This window comes from Amblyomma mixtum, chromosome 2 (genome assembly GCF_055824585.1).
Source record: "Amblyomma mixtum isolate Tamu chromosome 2, ASM5582458v1, whole genome shotgun sequence".
NCBI classification, from domain to species: domain Eukaryota; kingdom Metazoa; phylum Arthropoda; class Arachnida; order Ixodida; family Ixodidae; genus Amblyomma; species Amblyomma mixtum.
In genome coordinates, this window is record NC_143013.1 from 85,787,304 (window position 1) to 85,807,541 (window position 20,238).

Here is a 20,238-nt window from a genome sequence, read left to right on the forward strand (position 1 = left end):
CTGCTCTAGTTTCGTATAAGCAGCAAGGTAGAGGTAGAGGTAAGCAGTATTAGCATATTAGCATCACCATAATAACATTTATTAATTTGAATTTTATTCTAAAATATACAAATTATAAAAAGTTTATATTTTATAACTATAATGTAAAAATAAAATAAGAGTTGTTGGTAGTCGGAATGTCGCATTTGAGCCACGGCCATGCCAAGTATCAAGCCAAAGTGTCACGGTCGCATGGTCGCTTCGGCCGTAGGAAACAGGTCGTAGTTTCTACGTTGTGTTTCGTTCTCACTTAAACCGGTAAACACGGTAACAGCGTGATAAGAATAAAGCGTATTTGTTTGTGAATTTCTGCAATACTTCACCACAATGGTAAGCAGCATGCCTATGCGTCTGAATTTCACTTCGACGTAAACATGTTTGGGTTGTTTGTAATGCCCGCTTATGCTCGAACGTCACTTGATTGCTTATGTCTGGCATTTTCTTCTCTCTTGTGTTCCACTGTAGGCCCGGAACGCAGAAAAAGCGATGTAAGTACTCTTATTTGTGCCCTTCCTCCGGTCTTTGTCTTCTACCTGTGTCACTTCAAATGTCCGTTTCCGTCCAAGGACAACTCTGGCCCGTTGGAGAGCAGCGCAGTTGGCCGAGCAGGGCAAGGGAGTACAAGAGAGGAGACCATTCCTCGCGTCCAACTGTCACAACCTGAGGAAATGCGAGAAGTGGAGGATGCAGGTTATACGGGAGATCGCCAAGAAGGTCGCCCAGATACAAAACGGCAAGTTGACTGAATGCATGCAGAGGAAATACATGCATAGAAAATATAACGATGCTAATAATAATATGAAACGGAGCAAGAGAAGAAACCTCGTGGGGAGTGTGAGTTCCACCGTTTCCTAGAACATCTGATTGCCAACAACAACCAAAAAAAGTTCCCTGACACTTGTTTGACATACTCCATAAAATTAGGGGTGTGCGAATATCAAAGTTTTCGAATACGAATCGAATACGAATGCTTGGTTCCGAATATCGAATAATCAAGGACATACGCATTTAACCACTACAAAACATTATTTGAGCACTCAAGAACATCACAGTTCAACTAACAGTGATGAAATGAACACAAAAGATGTGTGTGGCTGCACAAAAAGTATCAAAGTCTCGAGCATTATTCTTAGAAGAGTAGAAATATCGGAGAAGATGGCTAGTACACAGCATTGATTAAGGCTAGCTTGCCATCAGCACAAAAGCGCGTGGCTGGGATGAACATAAAAGGTTGTCGTGAAGCAAAACTGGCTGCTCCACATGGTCAGGCAGAAGTAGTTAGTTCCCTTTTAGCTGAAGCGACTTCTCCAGCCACGAAAATGCCCTCTTACTTGGCACTGAACTGGCTCGTATTGCGAGGTATTTTGTGCACAGCTCTGACTATACCAGCTTCGCAGGTATAGCCATAAAGAAGCTCACCAGCGTAGTCAGCTACTGCATGGCCCAACGCTACGCATTGCTCTGGGCACCGCTATATTGTTATGTATCTGTCGATAGGACTTGCGGACCGAAATGAACGCCGGTGCTCGCAATAGAATGTTCGGCTGGGTCCAAATACTCGCGTCAGGTCGAATATTCGAAACAACACGAATACTTGGATTTCGAATCGAATACGAATACTAAAAATATAATATTCGAATTATATTCTAAAATTTCGAATATTCCCACACCTCTAATAAAAATTTTTCATCGGAAGATTTAAGTGCGGCACCTCACTATTCGAATTTAGGTTCGCGCAAGATCTTGGAGAGAAGGGGTGGGTTTCTTTTCTTGTCTCTGTTAACAGTTCCCCGTGCTAGAATCAACAGCAGAGTGTGTTACAAGACTGATAAAAAGGAGCATATTATAATGTTGCTTATTTCACTCCAATGGGCAAATGATGCATGTCGTTGTTGCCTTTGCTAGGGCCATTTTGAACTGTACTGTCACAAAGGTACTGGCTGGGTTTGCATTGTGCTTAGTGCTGTATATCAAATTGTCTGTTCTCCTTGTTCAACAGCTGGTCTTGGAGAGTTTCGCATCAGAGATCTGAACGATGAAATTAATAAGCTGCTTCGAGAAAAAGGGCATTGGGAAGACCGGATCAAAGAACTTGGGGGCCCTGACTATGCCGTGAGTACATAAGGGCTTGTTGGTGGTGGGTGCATTGGGCTGCGACTGTTTTACAGGATTGCTCATGTTGTAGAGAGATCTTCCAGACATTTCTTGACCATTGAAAAACTCGGATAATTTCTGGATGAAGCGTAGGCACACTAGTTTGTCTCTGGAGGCTGGAACCTTTCTAATGGCGATGGATGACATTGTTAATGAAATGATGTCAGTGTAGGAATACGATAGGAATATTTCATGCACCAAAATCTGCATGTTCTTAATGATCTCCACGAAGCTGTGAGCTGTAGCAGCATTTTTACAAGCCTTGAGATTGCCTTCTCAACATAGCTGTGGGAAGGAAGGTCCTGATAGGCATCGTGAACTTCTTTATTCAAAAGCAGTGTACAGAAGTGCACAAGGAAGCATCTTTTTTACTTTTACATTCTTGGTTTGTTTTGATTTTCGTCATATGGATGTTCGTTTATGCAAACACTTCACAGCTGTCCAGGGAATTTAGTACCATTGAGACTTCATTGCTGTGATGTGTTGCTATGTTTAGTTTTTTTATTCTTAGGCTGTCAGTAACAGTTTATGGCTATTATGCTCATTGCAGAAAGTGGGGCCCAAGATGCTTGACCAGGAAGGCAGAGAGGTGCCTGGCAATCGAGGCTATAAGTGAGTGCTGTTAGTGTCTCAACCTGAAATCAGCCATACTGATTGATGTTGATTGTTGTGCTTTTTAGCAACTATGTTATGCCAGGAATCTTGAATTGGAATTACATAGTTTTCACTGTGCTAGTTTGTTGCCAGTATTGGAATGAAAGAAAAAAAAAACGCTCAAATTTTGTTAGTCAAGCGCCATCCCATGCAATGAAAACCTAGCCTTCTGCCTCCTATGTTGCATTGTATGCAGACTTGATCCTCTGCATCATTGCCTCTGTATTGGAGAATGCAAAATCATTACCTGCTTATATACGCTGCCCGAAAGCTCCCTATCTTTGTGCTTCTGTATAGACAAATAGAACGCTTGACAGAAGTGGTTACGGATAAACTGTATTACACTAAATAACAGCAGCTTAAAGTCAGTGCTGCACTCATTCAAGTGCACTGTAGCATAGCCCGCTGGCAGGTAAGCACATTCTGTTGTGACTTTCCTTGAAAGGCACTGTATGTTATTGTGTTTTACCAGTAAGGCTGTTATCGTTGTCAAAGTGGGGAAACTCAGTCTAACAACATTACTTGGTGCTGTATGTCCAGTATGTGGAAATTAGAGGGTAGTTGGGCACTGAACTTAGCAGCACTTCTGTTTCTTTTCTCTAAACCAGATACTTTGGCGCAGCAAAGGACCTTCCAGGTGTGCGGGAGCTTTTTGAGCAAGAACGTGAGTATATAATTGGTACCCAATAACTTTAAGCTGAATATTGCAATGAGAGGGTCTTAAGTTCGCTACTGCATATAGAGGGCCTTACATTTTCCGGTTTAACTCTTTTCTTCGAAGTTTTTGGAGGTGGAGGGTTTAAACGCTGTTATTTAAACTGAAAACTGAGTAGAAATGGAGTTCTTTTACAATCTTTTCTTCTATTGAGGTTTTCTTTTGATGAGAGAGGCAGTTATTCTTATCAGTGAGAACACCTAGCCATATTTATTTATTTATTTAAATACCCTAAAGGCCCAAGTGGGCATTACATAGGGGGGAGGGCATGAAAACAACACAATACAGATTATTGGCACACAGTAGTTAACAAATACAAAGAATAACTATATACAAATTGCAAGTGCACAACACTGCAGTCGCTGAAAGATACATAGGTTGAGCGTATACAATACTGAAAATATCACGGTGAATTTTGTAGGCCAAGGTGCGATGAAAGTTTTGTTTGGAAATGTGAAGAGTTTTTTTTCGAAATGAGCCAGATCCACCAAAACAGAAACTTAGAACAAGGCCATAATTTCTTGTCTGAAAGGAATGCGCTGCTATTCAACCTAGTACCTCACAAGTTTTATGGGGCAGATAGAGCAGTCGAACAGCCTTAATCGCCAAAACTTTACGTGCATAGTTTGGCCTATACAACAATGGAAACATTGGATTTAGCTCATATCGAAGTGAAGCATCAGATTCGACCCAGTTTTCTTCTCGAAACTTTATTATTACTGCAGTATGTTTTAGGTTACATTCAAAACAATATGGAAAAATGCTTGTGCTGTGACTTCAGAAGAAAAAAAAAACTACAAGTATGCGTCACCCGCTTTACACTCATGCATGGATAGCAGGCTTGTCTTCCTGGCAGCATAAGCAGCCTTTTTCGCAATCTGCCATGGGCTCCTTTTCTTGACAGCGACGAAAGGCAGCCTCAAAATACGCAAGTTCTTCGTTTTCTTTCCATGACACACCAAAGTGAGTCACCAGAAGGTTGGCCACGTCTCTCACCTTCAGTTCGTTGAGGTGGTGTGCATACAGCTCGCACTGTTTCGGTGTTTGTACAAGGGTCTTTACCCTCTTTAGGACCGATACAAAATTAGACACCGAAACCCTGTAGTGGGGTTCGGCTCTAATTTGAGGGCTTCGGCCTGTCACATTTCTCTGAATGTAAAAAACCTTCGTTTCAGTAATCTTAAAAGACAGGTTGGACGTTGATCTCATTACTTCCGTACAGTACGCCTTCCAGGGAACGTTCACCGACCTCTTCATACCCGTCGCAATTCATGCGGAACTAAATTCGTCAAAGCAAAAGTCTTGAAAAAACAAAGGAGCTCGCGAAACAGACCACGCAGTCCGCGCTATCACGCACGAGCACCGCCGCCGGCACGAGCCTACAAGGAGGCTGAATCACGTGGTCTCCGGGTCAGTCTCCTATTGGTTGAACGGATTTGGCTCATTTCGATCCACGCAGTGGAAGGATTTGGCTCGTTTTCGATTTGAAATGTGATCTGTGGGCTAGTTCAGTTGGTGTAATTTGACCCATTTTGTTCTGATCTGTTTTTTAAAGGAAAGTTGACTGGCTTAGCTTGCCACTACAGTTGGGGTTGCGTTACTTTCGGTTTGTGGATTTGGCTCATTTCGAAAAAAAACTCCTCATGTGATAACTCAGTTTCAGAAACTATGTCAGCCGGTAACGAGTTCCACTCTGCCATAGATAATTGTAAGGGTGATGTTTGATATTTCAGTGTTCGTGCGAAGATGGGTTGCACTTTGTGGGAATGATCAGACCGGGATGAAACACATTCTTTTGTAGGAGGGCATGAAAACCATTGTTTTAAAGAAAAAAAACTGCACCAAGAAAATGTTCTCCGATTTGCATTTTAAAGCATTAGCTTCTATTAGCTTGATCCTCAGTTTCGCGCCGTCGGTGTCTGCAGTGCCACCTTCCTGGGATCGAGTGACCGCAGTTAGTGCAAGATAAGGACAATTGGAGATTGTTGGGAGAGGCGTTTGTCTTGCTGTTGATGTGATCTGGTTGATGATGATGATTGCAGCACCTCCTCCACCGAGACGAACGAGAGCGGAGATCATGCGGGACATTGATGCGGACTACTACGGCTACCGGGACGATGACGACGGTGTCCTCGTGCCCTTGGAGCAGGAGCAAGAGAAGGTGGCCATAGCCAAGGCTGTGCGCCAGTGGAAAGCACAGAAGAAAGGGGTCAAGTCAGCACCCGAGGGGGACAAAGCTGCAGCCAGTGGTGAAAAGGATGAGGAAAACATCTACGCTGTGGAACCAGAGGTACCTTTCTTGCTTCTTTCTGCAACAACATTGGTTTTCTTGCACTATTCATTAGCAAGTATAGTTGACTCTCTAATTAAAACTCAGAGGGGACTGGTTGGTTGGTTTATGGGGTTTAACGTCCCAAAGCGACTCAGGCTATGAGAGACGCCGTAGTGGAGGGCTCCGGAAATTTCGACCACCTGGGGTTCTTTAACGTGCACTGACATTGCACAGTACACAGGCCTTTAGAATTTCTCCTCCAAAGAAATTCTGCCGCCACGGCCGGGATCGAACCCGTGTCTTTCAGGTCAGCAGCCAAGCACCATAACCACTGAGCCACCATGGCAGCAGGGGGGACCGAAAATGTGTTGTAATTGTTTAGGTATACAGGAGGGTTAAAAGCAATGGTGGTGCTAGTGTGAGCGCTCTTGACCATGTCGTGTCATGAAAGAAAGGTGCATTTCCTGACAGCTTCGTTAAATATTTACAACTAAACAGAAATGTGTGTTGAAATCTGAGTTTTCTGGAAATTATAAAATTTTGTCTTTTATTAACGTCAGTCGTATCGCCAAAATTTCAATTTTGAATCAGCAGACAAAGTTGCACAGAACAAGGAATGATGCCTTGCGGCGGTACTCTGTATTTGAATGTTTATGCACGCCATGCGACTAGACATATGTGATGATACTTCAGACGCTGCGTCGTGTGCTTTAGAACTGTTTTTCTGTTCTTCATTTCAACAAAAATTTATATTAAAATTTGTTTGAACACCAGTGAACGGAATGCTCAAACTTTGGTCCAGTTCAGAGACAGCCGAGGTAGAATTGCATATCGCATGTTTTGTTTGTATGTGTCGTGAGTGTTTACATGTGCCCTGGAGTGTCATTTTAGTAGAGCCAGTAATGCAGCAATTTTTCATATATTGAGTATATTTGCTAGAACAGTCGCTATGCTGAACCAAGGAAGTACAATTCCTTGCGATGAGGATGCACTTTTTACTTTTTCACTTTTCCCTATGTACACTCTCTATTACTTTGTTGCAACTTTTTAGGGCATGGCGCACATGTAGGTAAACAAGTGCCTTCTTTTTAAAAAAAAATGCGTAGAATTTTCGTTTTTTTTTTCTTTTTAATTAAGTTGCTGTAGAATTAGGTTTAGTGGTACTCCTTTTTGCCATGCTACAGAAAGTGGACCCAACACAAAAATTGGCCTTTGGTCCTTTAAACTGTCAGTCCATCAGCTGGTCACCACAGTAGTAAGCAACTGAAAGCATGGTAAAAGGTGCTGCTGAAGTCGTTTCCAAATGATTTTTTTGCACAGTAACTTGGTTTGTTTTTTTATTTAGAGATATGGAATGTAGTACGTGCTACTTAGGAGACAAGACTCAGGTGGACGAAATGATACATACCAGAAGTGCAAACTTACAATTGTTTATTACTTTCTGCTGAGACATATTTATACATACAGAATATGATGATTATAATCCATGTCATAAATGCAATTGTGCAGTTTCATTTTGCCCATTTTCTGGCCACTTTAGTGCAGTCATTTCGATTTCAATTCTGACAAGTAAAATTGATGGGTCGCTTACACAAGTTCTTTCTTTTGCTGTTGCAGCCATATACACGTCCACATTTTATCTCTCAACTCTTTTTCATGACCTAGTATGTGTTTTTTTTTATTGGTTTATTTTTGGTTTACAATGCATACGTAAACCAAGGACGAGCAGGCAAAAGGCGTTAAACAACACCTGACTAAGGCCTGCCCTCCTATACAAAAACAAACAACAAATTAAAACAAACATTCAAAGCATTTGACAGCAACCGACTTCGAACAGAAAAAAACGCAGGTTAAAATTAAATTGGCAGTAATATACAGATTTGATACCAAAAAAGATACAACGGTGTTTACTTATACAGCACTGTCACGAAAGTAGCATATCATGCACGGCTCTTTTATAGCTTTGGTCACTTCGTTTTTCCATTGCCATAGAAATTAGCGGGGCGTAAGCATTTAGAACTCGCGGTATCATAAATGTCAACATTTGGTGGCCATAATTTGTACGGGACTTTGAAACATGGAAATTAGCTGTTCGGAAGTTATATAGTCCAGGCATGTGCAGATATGTGTTCTGAAACGTTTCTTTACTGTATTTTATTTGATTCTTTATGTATATAGCCAGTTTTTTGTCATAGATTGTTTGTATTTTAAGTAACTTGTGTTTTCTAAAAACCTCCCCTGTGTCTTGGCTGAGTGTAAGGTTGAATACAGCTCGGTTAGCCCTTTTTTGCAGCCAAGAAAATGTCAGACAGTGGCTTGCATTTTCTTTTGTGGTGTGCGTCATTTTGTCCATTTGTGTCTCATCTCTGAAGCAGCATGTACATTCCATCAGGATCAACCAACTGGCCTCTGTGTTAGCCATATTAGTTCATTTTGAATAGGCATTTTCTTGGCCCACCGTGCGAGTTCGTGAAGTCAGCTTACTGCACATTCATTGAATGCTGGACGCAGTTCCATGTGTCACTCTTTGCCCTTTGTCCATCCAGAGTGACGAGGAAATGGAAGATGAACCCGTCGCGGAGAGTGCGGAAGAGCAGGCAAGGTTTATTGCCCATGTACCAGTGCCCACCCAGAAGGAGGTAAGCTACTGTAAATTTTTTTTAAGCATGAAATGCTTTTAGCTCCCGTTGTCGGCAGTGTGGTGACGTCACGCTGAGACCGAGAGCCATCATCCGGGCACTGAATTCCACTCATCCGGGCTCTGAAACAAGAACATCCGGGCACCGTACGAGACTTAACGAGATTTAACGAGACTCTCTAAGCCCTCCTACGGGACCGGCATACAAGCGCCGGTTGCTCTCCAAACGAGTCACAAGAAATAACTGCTGCCAGTGTCTTCTCAATGTTTATCAAGATATCGGTCGAGCTGTGCATTTGATAATGCACGGAATTATATTTTCCGATTTCTAATAACGCGTGGAAAAAGCACATACATGCCACAATACACTTTGTTGTCATACCTGATCTGTTAGGGGCTTTGAGAGAAGGCCTCTTAGAGAAAGAGGGCGAGAAGGGCTTTTGGCAGAAAACTTTCGCTCCCTCCCCAAGGATGGCGCTGTGGTCCCACACTCACGCATGTAAAAGACCGGCCGCTTGGCCTTCAAGCCCTTTCCCCCTCTGGCAGGCAGATGTATACACGCTCGCGGAGTATCCGAACGCGCTGCATATACATTCTTGTCAGGCCTGCGTCTCGTCGTGCCCGCGTACGCTTCTGCATCGTCCTGTATTTCAATGCCGCCACCGTCACAGCTGCTTAAGCCGAGCAATGGAGCCTGTGTTAGGCCCGTAAACATTTCATGCTTACTCTACTCTCGGTTACGGGAGAGGAGCAATTTTTTTATTTAGAAACACTGCATATGTGCTAATTCCGTGGCAGGCAAGTTGCTAACCTTGCGTGAATTTTGGTTTCGTGCAGATCGAAGAGGCCCTGGTGAGGAGAAAAAAGATGGAGCTGCTGGAAAAGTATGCAAGCGACGTTCTTCAGCAGGAATCCGAGGAAGTGAAACAGATGTTGGGGATACAGTAGCACACTGCATCCACAGGAAATGTACAGTTTTTAATTTCACTTTTAAAGTAAAACACGTGTTGCTGCTTTGCACATATTTGCAGGCTCTGCTTTGTAGACAGCGCTTCCAACTTCTGCCTGGTTGAGCAGAGCGATATGTAAACCACAGAAAAAAAAAAGGAAAAAGAAAGGAAGCTGCAAGCTCAAGAAGTCCATTTGTTTTAGCATCAAAATCTTCAAATAAATGACAAACCCTTCGTAGCCGAACACTTATTGCACTACTGGCTGTTGTGTGGCTTAAACATACACTGCATCAATGACACCACATCCTCTTTTGCAACGCAGCCACTAGTGGGCGTACAAAAGGTGCCAAATAGCTTGCTGATAGCTAGCCACAGCACTGCTGGAAAAGCCCGACAACGGGGATATATTCACACTAAATGCATTTGTGACAGAAGCCCCCACTTCGAAATATGGATTTTTTAATTGAATATTTCAAAATATTAATTTTGAAATATGAACATTTTAAAGCAAGCATTTGATGGACATTTGAAGCGAAGAACAACCCTTTATTCACCGGGACGTAGAAAGACTACCGAATAGCCACACCTGTGTTTATACATGACTTTAATGCACCATCAACAGATATTGCGAGTCGCCTGGCACAGCCTCCAAAACGCTAATGCAGGTTTAGTGGAAAAGTTTTAGCATGGTATTTCAGTGATCACACACATGTATAAGAGTAAAAAAAAGCATAAGCACCAGTTCACCACAAACCTCATCGACTGACTGAATATCCACTTACGTAGAAATTCTTTAATTAAATCTTATGGCCTGCAAAGCACACAAAGCATTTCTGTACTAAAATCTGTCAAAAAAAAATGCTTGTTACAACGCCCAGATTTGTTTACCAATTTTTTATAGCAACTAACGTCGCTGCACACCAGCTTTTTTAGTTCTAGCAGCCCCTAAAGGCCCTATTAAGATGTATGACAATGCTACCTATTCTCCATGAAGTAAAACGGCACCCATCGAGGCGTTCGCTCAGTGCCGAATGGTTCCATGACAGTTTTGTTATTCATATACTTCCTCAGTACCTCGGGAATAACAACAGAATTGTCCTTTTGCTGGTAATTCTCGACAATGGCTGTGAGCATCCTGGGAACAGCGCAGGCCGTGCCATTAGTTGTGAACACATAAGACGGCGGTTCTCCCAACGTTTGTCGACACGTGATGCCAAGTCGCCGGCTCTGGTAGTCAGTGCAGTCCGAAGCACTGGTGATTTCGCCGTATCGTCGGGAGCCAGGCATCCAGGCCTCCATATCCAACTTTCGATAGGCCGAAAGACCGAGGTCGATAGGGGGCATATCTAGGAGCTGCACGTGGAGGTTCAGGTCCCTGCAGATTTCCTTCTGGATTTCGACAAACTCCTTGCGCAGTGCAGCACTTTGACCGGGCGCAGCAAAGCCATACATTTCCACCTTGTTGAACATGTGCACACGGTAGATGCCCTTTTCTGCCTGTGAAAGATAAAGACAAGGTTTTCCATTAGTCTCATGAAGGAAAAAAAGGGTCATTAAATGTACAGCCGTCCACAGACTTAAAGGGACACTGAGGAGAAATTGAAGTTGACTTGCATCGACAGAATACCAGCTCCTGATTACAAAAACGCCATTCATACTGACAACAAAGCTCCTGTAACATAGAAAAGAGCAAGAACCAAAATACAGGTATCGCCGCCACAGGCCAAACTCGCAAGTACAAGCTTCATGGCGTCATAGGACAAAACAGTGTTGCTAGAACCAATAGTTCTAGCAACACTAGGACACAAGAAGCTACGAATCACTGAGGCGCAGCAAATGCATGCGCAAATCTCCTTGACGTCGCCAGATGGCGCCACGTACCCGATAGCTATGCGCGCTCCTGCAGCGCCGGGACCAATCAGCGCTTGCTCTCAGCGGTATGGGGGCTCCCGGTATTCCGCTAACGGTAACAAGGTACACGGTATGCTAAAGGCGTCTATTTGCAAGGACTTCGTTGACGACTTCGAGAACGGGATCCATTGTAACGCTGGCAAAACGCCGGTGCAAATGTAAACGAAGCGACGGCCGCAATAGCCGATAGATGCCTTCAACGTGCGGCCGGCGGTAGCTTTCTTTTCGGCTGCTGCTGGGCCGCACTGCTGGCCGCCAGAAATCACAGAGTCTGCGTTACGTCATGTGAATGTCATGTTCACGTCACTTAGTTCTGTGTCGTCATAGCAGAATCCCAAGTTTGAATCAGAGCGGCGGGAAAAACTATTTCAACTTCGAATCCAAATTTCTTAGAAATAAATGCATCTTTCGCTGCCGGCCAAGTGGCAACAAAGCCATGAAATGCCGAACTATCGGATTTTGCTATAAAAAAAATATTAATAGAGCTCTCCTCAGTGTCCCTTTAACACGAATGACGGAATGCGTGGCCTGGACTGCCGTCAGCACCATGAAGCGATAGTCATCGGGTGCGAGATAATGCTCCCGGAATATTTGCGGTGTCTGACGATAGAAGGTGCGAACCGCGGTGCCAGCTTAGCGGGCAGTTCCTGGCTGCCGCGATAAGAAAACTGCGAAGAGCGTTGCCGGGGCTGTGCAGGCCGAATTGGCCAGTAAAAAGCTCTGAAACGCCACCGTGACGAGCGCGCTGTCCACGCGGCGATCAGGCACAAGTGGAAAAGCAGTAAAAGCGAGCTGCGCACCAGCTATTGTCAGCCACCGCAAACATACCGAGAGCATTGTCTCGAACCAATGTCTATCGCTTCGTGGCACTGACGGCAGTCCAGGCCACGCTTTCCGTCATTCATGTTAAGTCTGTGGGCGGCTGTACACCTTAAACTTTTCAGACGCTTTGTACATAACTGTGCACACAGCAAACATGCAGCTTTTTCTGAGTGCACCTAGCAGTGATTTCACTGTTTCAGTCAATTCGAGCTCCCTTCTTGTCGCAAATAAGTTGGTTTTTTGTATCATGTAGTGAACACAGCAAATATTATTTCACATAACAGTGAGTTAGGTAGCACTATGTCTGCCATTTTTGTGCAGACAAATTTTGTCGCAAGTGAAAAAATGGATTGTTTTTGCTCAATTTTGAGTGTCATGTGCATCTTCGAAACACAAAGTGATTCCACAATCCCTGGGTGCTTGTCTGACGCATGAGAACATTTCGATGTTTCGATGTTGTTTTGTAAGGAATTCTGCACATCGTTTAAGAACTTTCCCACTGGTCTTTCACGCTTGAAAACTAACAAATTCGCTTTCTTAAGGCCTGAATATACTATGAAAAAATAATTGATTTCAATCGAAACAAAAAATAGCGCCTGAAAGGTTTAAAACTAGAACTAGCGCTGATAGCTAAAGCAAGCCACACAGAACTCTGATAAACTGGCAAGAGCATTGTAGTTTACTAGAGAGGGTAAGGTGAATTTGGAACGCAGATGGGTGAGTTTGTTCTCATAAACTGTGCTACAAACTTGAAAGTAGCTGCCGAAATCTGTCGCTAATTTAGCAAAAGTGGACCTTTCCAAAACCCATGCTTTTCCAAGCATGCATGCAAGCTTAAAACTCTACGTCACCTTCGTCGACGATATCTCGGCTCGGTAGCAGCGGCTGACTGCCATGACGCGTTGCGGCAGATCGGACATATCCAAGCACTGGTCGCGGTACATGTTGGCCAGAGCCATTTCAGCTGTGCCCGAAAGGCACACCTCAGTTCCCCAGTTGGTCCTAAGTCGGTACACCTGAGTCCGTAAGCCGGTCGTGAGCATGCCACAGGCCTCGACGTGCTCGGGGTGCAACAGGTCTGGTACATAAACTGGAGTGAAGCCTTTCTTCAGCAATTTGTCGACGGTGAAGGAAAGCAGCGCTTCCTCCAGACGCGCTAGGTCGCCGCGAAAGAAATACGTGCGCTCGCCGCACATGACATTAAAGTTGGGGTCCGCCTGAAGCAGACCCATCCGCCCCATGAGGTACTCGAAACGCCTCGGAACGAAGTCCATCTGCGGTTTCTCGCCAATGACGTCCACAACAACTGGTTCGTCGCTCTCTCTTCCCAACACGTCAGGGTGCGTCATGTTGGGCATTCTGGCGATGGCACGCTGCAAGTCGATTCGCATCTGCTCGTTTTTGTGCTTCACCTTAAGCTCTTCCCAAAGTTCTCTGATCTCATCCAGGTCCGCGACGCATCCCCTCCTCGTCAGGTTCTTTGCGATAAGGTCGTGGTTCGCAATGTCTGCGTAGAATTCGACGTCGAGGTCAAAGAGTCGGTTGGTGCCCTTCCTGAAGAGTCTTACAGGAACTAGAAATCGGGCTTCACGCCTTGCAGCCGCAAGCAGCGGCCTGACGACACGCATGGTCATGTTGATGTCTAGGTGGGACAAGCGCTTACAGTACACCTTGCATACTCTCTTCTCGCCAGTAGCACTAACCTAACACTTTATCACACAGCTGCAAACACCGTAGCAACGAGCCAAACAGCTACCATGCACGCTTGCAAACACGTCTGCTGCAAGCCGCCATATTGAGCATCATGGTACGCAGACTGGCAAATCAAAATAGTGGAAACCGACCGGGTACAGCGTTTCCTATGGGGACAAGCGGATAACGGTTAATTGCTTGCCATGCCGAAGTTAACTGTTATGCTAGCAGATGCGAGAGCGGCGAATGCACGGGCAGGGATGTATGACGATACCCTGCATCTGCACAATGCGTCCACTCCCCAAGCGATGAGTAAGGTAAAAAGCCGCAGTGTTGTTGTTGTCCTCATAGAATGGCACATTGCAGGGTGTCGAACCGGAACCGAACCCGAAACCGGAACCGAACCCGAATTTTCGCCCGGAACCGGAACCGAACCGAACCCATATTTTTTTCGCCATCTTGGAACTGAACCCGTACCGGAACGATTCAGAGGAACCGTTCCGAACCGGTTCGGGACCCGGTTCAGCCCCACGTTTTTGCATACTTCATGTTTACGCACAAAATGAGATGATCTAGCGCATCCCATCCGTAGCTCTCTGCACTGGGAAGCAAGAAAATGGTATCCAGTATATGCGACACCAAACTTACAGGAAGTCTGATGCCTGGGAAGAAGCATAATTGACGTTTCTGTAATGTACTACCGCCCATTCTAAAGACTTGTACGTCAGGTTTATGTGAAATCTTGAGTAATTACTCCTCCCTTTTTACATATTCGCGTAAATATTTAATCAGATTGCTAGGACTGCTCCAACTCAATAAAGTACTATCCACACCAAATTTTTGCTTGCGTGATTTCTTCTTTCAAACGATGCGTTAGACATTGGGGTACATGGAGCTCCCCGTGGTATTCACCAAACACATAATAAATAATTTATATTTGAATTTCTTCTTGACCCTGTTTCGGTTTCACCAACACAACGGTGGCTGTGACGTGTAGTGGAAATTAGGTCGCGTGAGGTGCAATAAAACGGCAATATAACTGCTGATACGTCGTTCGTTGTAATCATAGATCTTGGAGCCACCAGCTGATTAAAGTGCTGTAGTGAGTATGCACAACGTATCAGCGTTTGTACTAGTTTTCCCGTGCCTCTCGTGACCTAATGTTGAACTCACGTCACAGCCATCATTCGGTTGATAAAACCGAAACAGCATGAGAGAAAAAATTATTTTCTAAATTATTTATTGGCAGTAGGGGAATACCACACGATGAACCATGTATTCTAAAAACTATGGCGTCATTTGAAAGGAGAAAACACGCAACAAAACTGGGTGTCTATAAAATTTCAGCACCCAATGAGACTGCCTTCCTTTTCTTTGCGTCATTTCCCACAAATAGATGAAATATTAGCGCGAGGCTCCAACAACGTTGTGATGGTGGTTTTTGAGGCGCAGTAACTGTCTCACTTCTTGATGGACACCTGACCCATGGGTGAGAGTGAAAGAAGAAATAGAAACAGGCGCAGTAGGGGAGGGCTCAGCAATAATTTCTACCAGCTGAGGATCCTTAAAGGGACACTGAGGAGAGCACTATTAATATATTTTTATAGCAAAATCCGATAGTTCGGCATGTCATGGCTTTGTTGCCACTTGGCCGGCAGCGAAAAATGCATTTATTTCTAAGAAATTTGGATTCGAACTTGAAAAGGTTTTTCCCGCCGCTGTGATTCAAACTTGGGATTCGGCTATGACGACAGAGGACTAAGTGACGTGAAACATGACGTGATGCAGACTCCGTGATTTCTGCCTGCCAGCAGTGCGGCCTAGCAGCAGCCGAAAAGAAAGCTACCGCCGGCCGCACGTTGAAGGCATCTATCGGCTATTGCGGCCGTCGCTACAGTCGCTTCGCTTACGTTTGCACCGGCGTTTTGCGAGCGTTACGATGGATCTCGTTCTCGAAGTCGTCAACGAAGTTCTCGCAAATAGACACCTTTAGCATACCGTGTACCTTGATACCGCTAGCGGAATACCGGGAGCCCGCCTAACGCCGGCGAGCAGGCGCTGATTGGTCCCGATGCTTCAGGCGAGCGCGTAGCTGCCCGGCACGTGGCGCCATCTGGCGACGTCAAGGAGATTTGCGCATGCATTGGCTGCGCCTCAGTGATTTGTGCATCTCGTGTCCTAGCGTTGCTAGAACCATTGGTTCCAGCAACACTGTTTTGTTATATTACGTCATGACGCTTGTACTTGCGAGTTTGGCCTGTGGCGGCGATACCTGTATTTTGGTTCTTGCTCTTTTCTACGTTACAAGAGCTTTGTTGTCAGTATGAGTGGCGTTTTTGTAATCAGGAGCTGGTATTCTGTCGATACAAGCCAACTTCAATTTCTCCTCAGTGTCCCTTTAACGTGCACTGACATCGCACAGCACACGGTACCTTTTGCGTTTCGCCTCCATCGAAACATGGCCCCCGGGTCTGGGTTCGAACCCAGGTACATCGAATAAGTAACCGAGTGCCCTAACCACTGAGCCAGCGCCGTTGGTAGTGCAACATTTACTTTTGTAGGCGCTCATCGTCTCCGACAGCAGGTTCTAAATAAAACCCCTCACGATGGGTCCGTAGGGCAATAAAGGAAAAACAATGGCTCAATGGCTGTGGAGCTCGGCTGCTGATTTCAAAAATACAAAGTTCTGTCGCACGTTGCAAATCCCCAGCTGGTGTCGTCAATCTGGAGCCCGCCATAGCACCGTCTATCCTATAGCCCCAATGTATACTCGACACGTTAAACCCGAGATATTGCTACTAGTGTTAACAAAAGAAGAATGTATAAATTGGTGAAGTTTCGTTTTTTTTTTAGAATCCGCATATTCTTGTTTGTGCGCTACGGAACTATGCAACGAAATGCGGGCCCTTGGCAACGGTGGAGATGTACTACTAAGAAAAAATATTAAATACCGATTGCACAAAAGGGCAATGCAGAAATGCATGCGCTCGCTGGAATGCGATATTGATTACGTCCAGAAAGATGCTGCGATGAAATGTAACTGCGATGAAGTGATTTCGTTATGCCGATTTGTTGAAATCGATCTGCTTCTAAGAAAAAATATCTGCCAGTCGCCAGCGCGCGGCTCAAAGCCTCATGCCAGCATAACTCCCTTTCTCTGCCCGCATATGGAAATTCCAGATGGTGCACAAGAAAGGGGAACCAGTCAGGAGGTTGAACTTGCGCAGCATATTCCTCCAGCATTGAAGTGCACTGTTATCTGAACAGTGACCTCGTTGAACGCGGTGGTTCTGCGTGTTCATCCATCATGCGGGTTTTCCACACGCTAAACAGTCCTATGAACACGAGGAGTTCGCACGGAATTCCGAAGTTTTTCATCGCAGCCATAAATGTTATAATCAAATGTCAATGGGTTTTTTAAGAGACTGCTTAAGTATGTCCCAAAAAAACAGAGCATCGGGACAAAAATATCATTTTATTGCTCAAATTGATTCTCGTTGCTCGCACAGGTAGAAATGCACTGACCACGGACAAATGTCCATTTGGCGTCTGTTGCAAAAGTTTACAGCCCACCACACCATTGAAATAAACGGCGCGGTGGGCTGTAAACTTTTGCAACAGACGGTACGTCCTAATATGTAAGGCCCATGTCTGAAGCGTGAAAAAGGTTTTTTGTGGCTGATTGAACCTACAGTCGAGCCCACTTCTAACGAACCTGACGGTCACGCGAGTTCAGTTCGTTATATCTGATGTTCTTAGCAAGTGGATTCTTCTTACAACAGGCAAAAACACTAAGGCCGCTAAAAGTGGCGTTTATTTCTTATAAAACTGCGGCCTACTTGTGCAAAGCAGAGCCTGTCGAAGCTCTTTCCAGGCTATATAGGGCGGTCATTTAATCCTCGCCGAGACCTTGCTGCCAACTATATCAAATTCAGGGACGGGGTATCACTAATCATGGATGAAGTGTGCATGGAAACTGGTGGCAGGTCGGCCACATAAATGAGATTCCTGGCAGTAAGGAGAGCTCGCGCTTGGTGTTCAACGTCTCCGTCAGAGCAGGAGCTTCTGCGATTTTGTGGTCCGCAGGAACGTAGTTATCCGAGGAAACATCTGGTCGGCAATGGATCCACGAAGCGCGTTGCCACAAATCTGCATGTTCCTGGTCACGCGTGTTTTCGAGCTTCTTCTACCGTACCTGGATTGATGCAGCGACGAAGTAGCGCAGCAATTGTGGCGCAGAATGCATCCGTTGCACTGTCCGCTGTATGACAATGCCTGCACATAGTAGCGGCGCTAAAGATGGAGACGACTGGGCAGGCTATGCATGCCACGTGACCGGCATGGCCAGCAAGGATTTCAGAATTGTGAAATTATTGCTGTTAGTTGATCCTCGACCATGGTCAGCAGCTTCGCTTTCGACGATGCCCCTTTCTCACGCGCACCGCGCTTCTTCCATTCGCGATGCTTTGCCCAGCCGGCGAACGCGTAGGCAATGATTGCCCTCGTAGGCCATCGACGCGGGTTTGTCCGGCGGTTACTTACTATTTCAATAGAGAGTTATAGCATATCGTTACCGTGTTTACTTCACTGTTTACAGTGTTACCGGATGCCGGACTTTCCGGTTAGCGCTGCGCCCGCCAGTGCCGCCTTTTAATTCCATTTCTGGGTTGACATGTTCTTTCCGGGGCGGTGTCGTAAAGGCTGAGAGGCGCTATTTCATCTGCGTGCTTAGCGGAAGAACTACGTACAACTTCGTTGTAGTTCACCGCGCCACCTCGTTCGCTGTAACCCAGTGGTGTGGCCAGAGTTGTTCGCTGTATCTGCGACGAATTTGCGTTGCCCTTATGCATATTTTCACAGGAGCACCACAACCGCTCGTAATAAGCGAGCGTTCGTTATATGTGCGGCCATTAAAGTGGGCTGCACAGTACATCCGCTGATGATACACTAGTATCAAGAAAGTCTAGGTAAGGCTGTATATGTAAGGGTAGAGGAAGTAATGACCGATCGCAACATTTGCCATCTGCCTTGTGGAGAGGCCGTACAGGTAAGTAAAAGCGAAGAGTGAGAAAAGCGAATGAATCAGCAGGAAGATTTCTCGCGAGCATGTCCAGCAAATACAGGCAAGCACTTAGACGCCTATTAAGCACAGCTCCCAGAAAGGAGTTGTTTGTAGCTTTGAAAAGAAATGGCTGAAACAAGTTGGTGGAAAAATGGTGCAGGCCAGATTAACCACTCTTTATTACTCCATCAAGGGCACCAAAAATTCTGTTGGCACAAAGGTTGCATTTGATAGCGCCCCAGGAAAAGTCACAAACATATGTAGTGCAAGAATATCTACTTCCTCGCACACTTAAGAGTGTTGCAGCTCAACGTCGCAATGAAGATGTTGCCAATTTGTGTCCGTGCAAAAACGAAGTTTTCTCAACCCATCCAAGCGTGTGTTTTTTTATCATACTCTTTTTATCAGAAAAAAAGAGGTTGACGTCACCATATTAAGCCAATGTCTTAATTTCTTAATCCATTATAGTGAGAAGCCACGATTAGCTGTGTTTTTGAAGATACTGAGCTATAGGGGCTCGGGATATATTAAACGTGAGTCACAAAGGTGATGTCGAATAGGTGATTTAAATGAAATATATTTGCTAAGTTCTGGATCCTCTCGTTGGGCGGCGGATGGACGGTGGAGGGACTCTCGCACATTTTTTTACCATGCTATAGTGAAGGAAGGGGGGACTGGCAAGTCGGTTTCGGGGCGACGGAAAGGTCTCTGTCTGCATGTAGGTGCCGCTACATGACAGTTTCGTTTCTCAGTAGTGCGCGAGAACGTACAGGGCGCGTGCGGCGGCAATTTTGGGGCCCTGTAAGTACACTGCGAACAATAAGCTCCCAACTGACTCAAGCTTCAGGGGAAACCTATTACTCGCGCGACGGGGTCTCCCAAACTGCTCAAGCAGGAAGGCTTTGTAGATGCAAAATCCACCGGCTTTTCGCCTTGCACCTCATAAGGTGGATTATGGCGTATACATAGCCGATTTTCATTAATTTCGAGTTCATTTCATTTTGCGGTTGTTGCCGTAAATTCATACTTTTGCTGCGGATAATAAAATAAAATGGGTAAATTGAGAACATCTCGCATTAAACAATTTATTCATGCTTAAGTAACGCACTAAACACGGCAAAAAGAGACGACACGAGCGCTGACTAACAACTGGTTATTTTTTCTCTGAAAAGTATATAGGGGCGCAGGACATAGGGAACAACCCCAAAAAACAAAAGAACAAAGGTTAAAACTTAAAAACCATACTGCGCATGCCCATCACATTCGAGTCATGATGTCTTTTTCAACGAAATTCGAAGACTATCTTCCATAGTAGACGGCACTCTCCTA

General features: G+C 45.0%; 2 protein-coding genes across 2 annotated transcripts; one reads left to right on the plus strand and one right to left on the minus strand.

The window, feature by feature from the left end:
• Positions 1-207: 207 nt before the first annotated feature.
• On the plus strand, positions 208-9,666 carry LOC149359995 (pre-mRNA-splicing factor ISY1 homolog). Its single transcript, XM_089572111.1, has 9 exons — positions 208-369; positions 505-527; positions 606-772; positions 2,039-2,151; positions 2,744-2,805; positions 3,456-3,511; positions 5,605-5,852; positions 8,381-8,473; positions 9,310-9,666. Exons 1-9 carry the CDS (start codon positions 367-369, stop codon positions 9,418-9,420), a joined length of 876 nt encoding a protein of 291 aa, XP_089428237.1. The 5' UTR covers positions 208-366; the 3' UTR covers positions 9,421-9,666.
• SerRS-m (Seryl-tRNA synthetase, mitochondrial) lies at positions 9,430-14,168 on the minus strand. Its single transcript, XM_089572110.1, has 2 exons — positions 13,007-14,168; positions 9,430-10,919 (listed from the first exon to the last, which is right to left on the minus strand). The coding sequence occupies exons 1-2, from the start codon at positions 13,787-13,789 to the stop codon at positions 10,398-10,400; spliced, it is 1,305 nt and encodes a 434-aa protein (XP_089428236.1). The 5' UTR covers positions 13,790-14,168; the 3' UTR covers positions 9,430-10,397.
• Between the last annotated feature and the right edge of the window lie 6,070 nt (positions 14,169-20,238).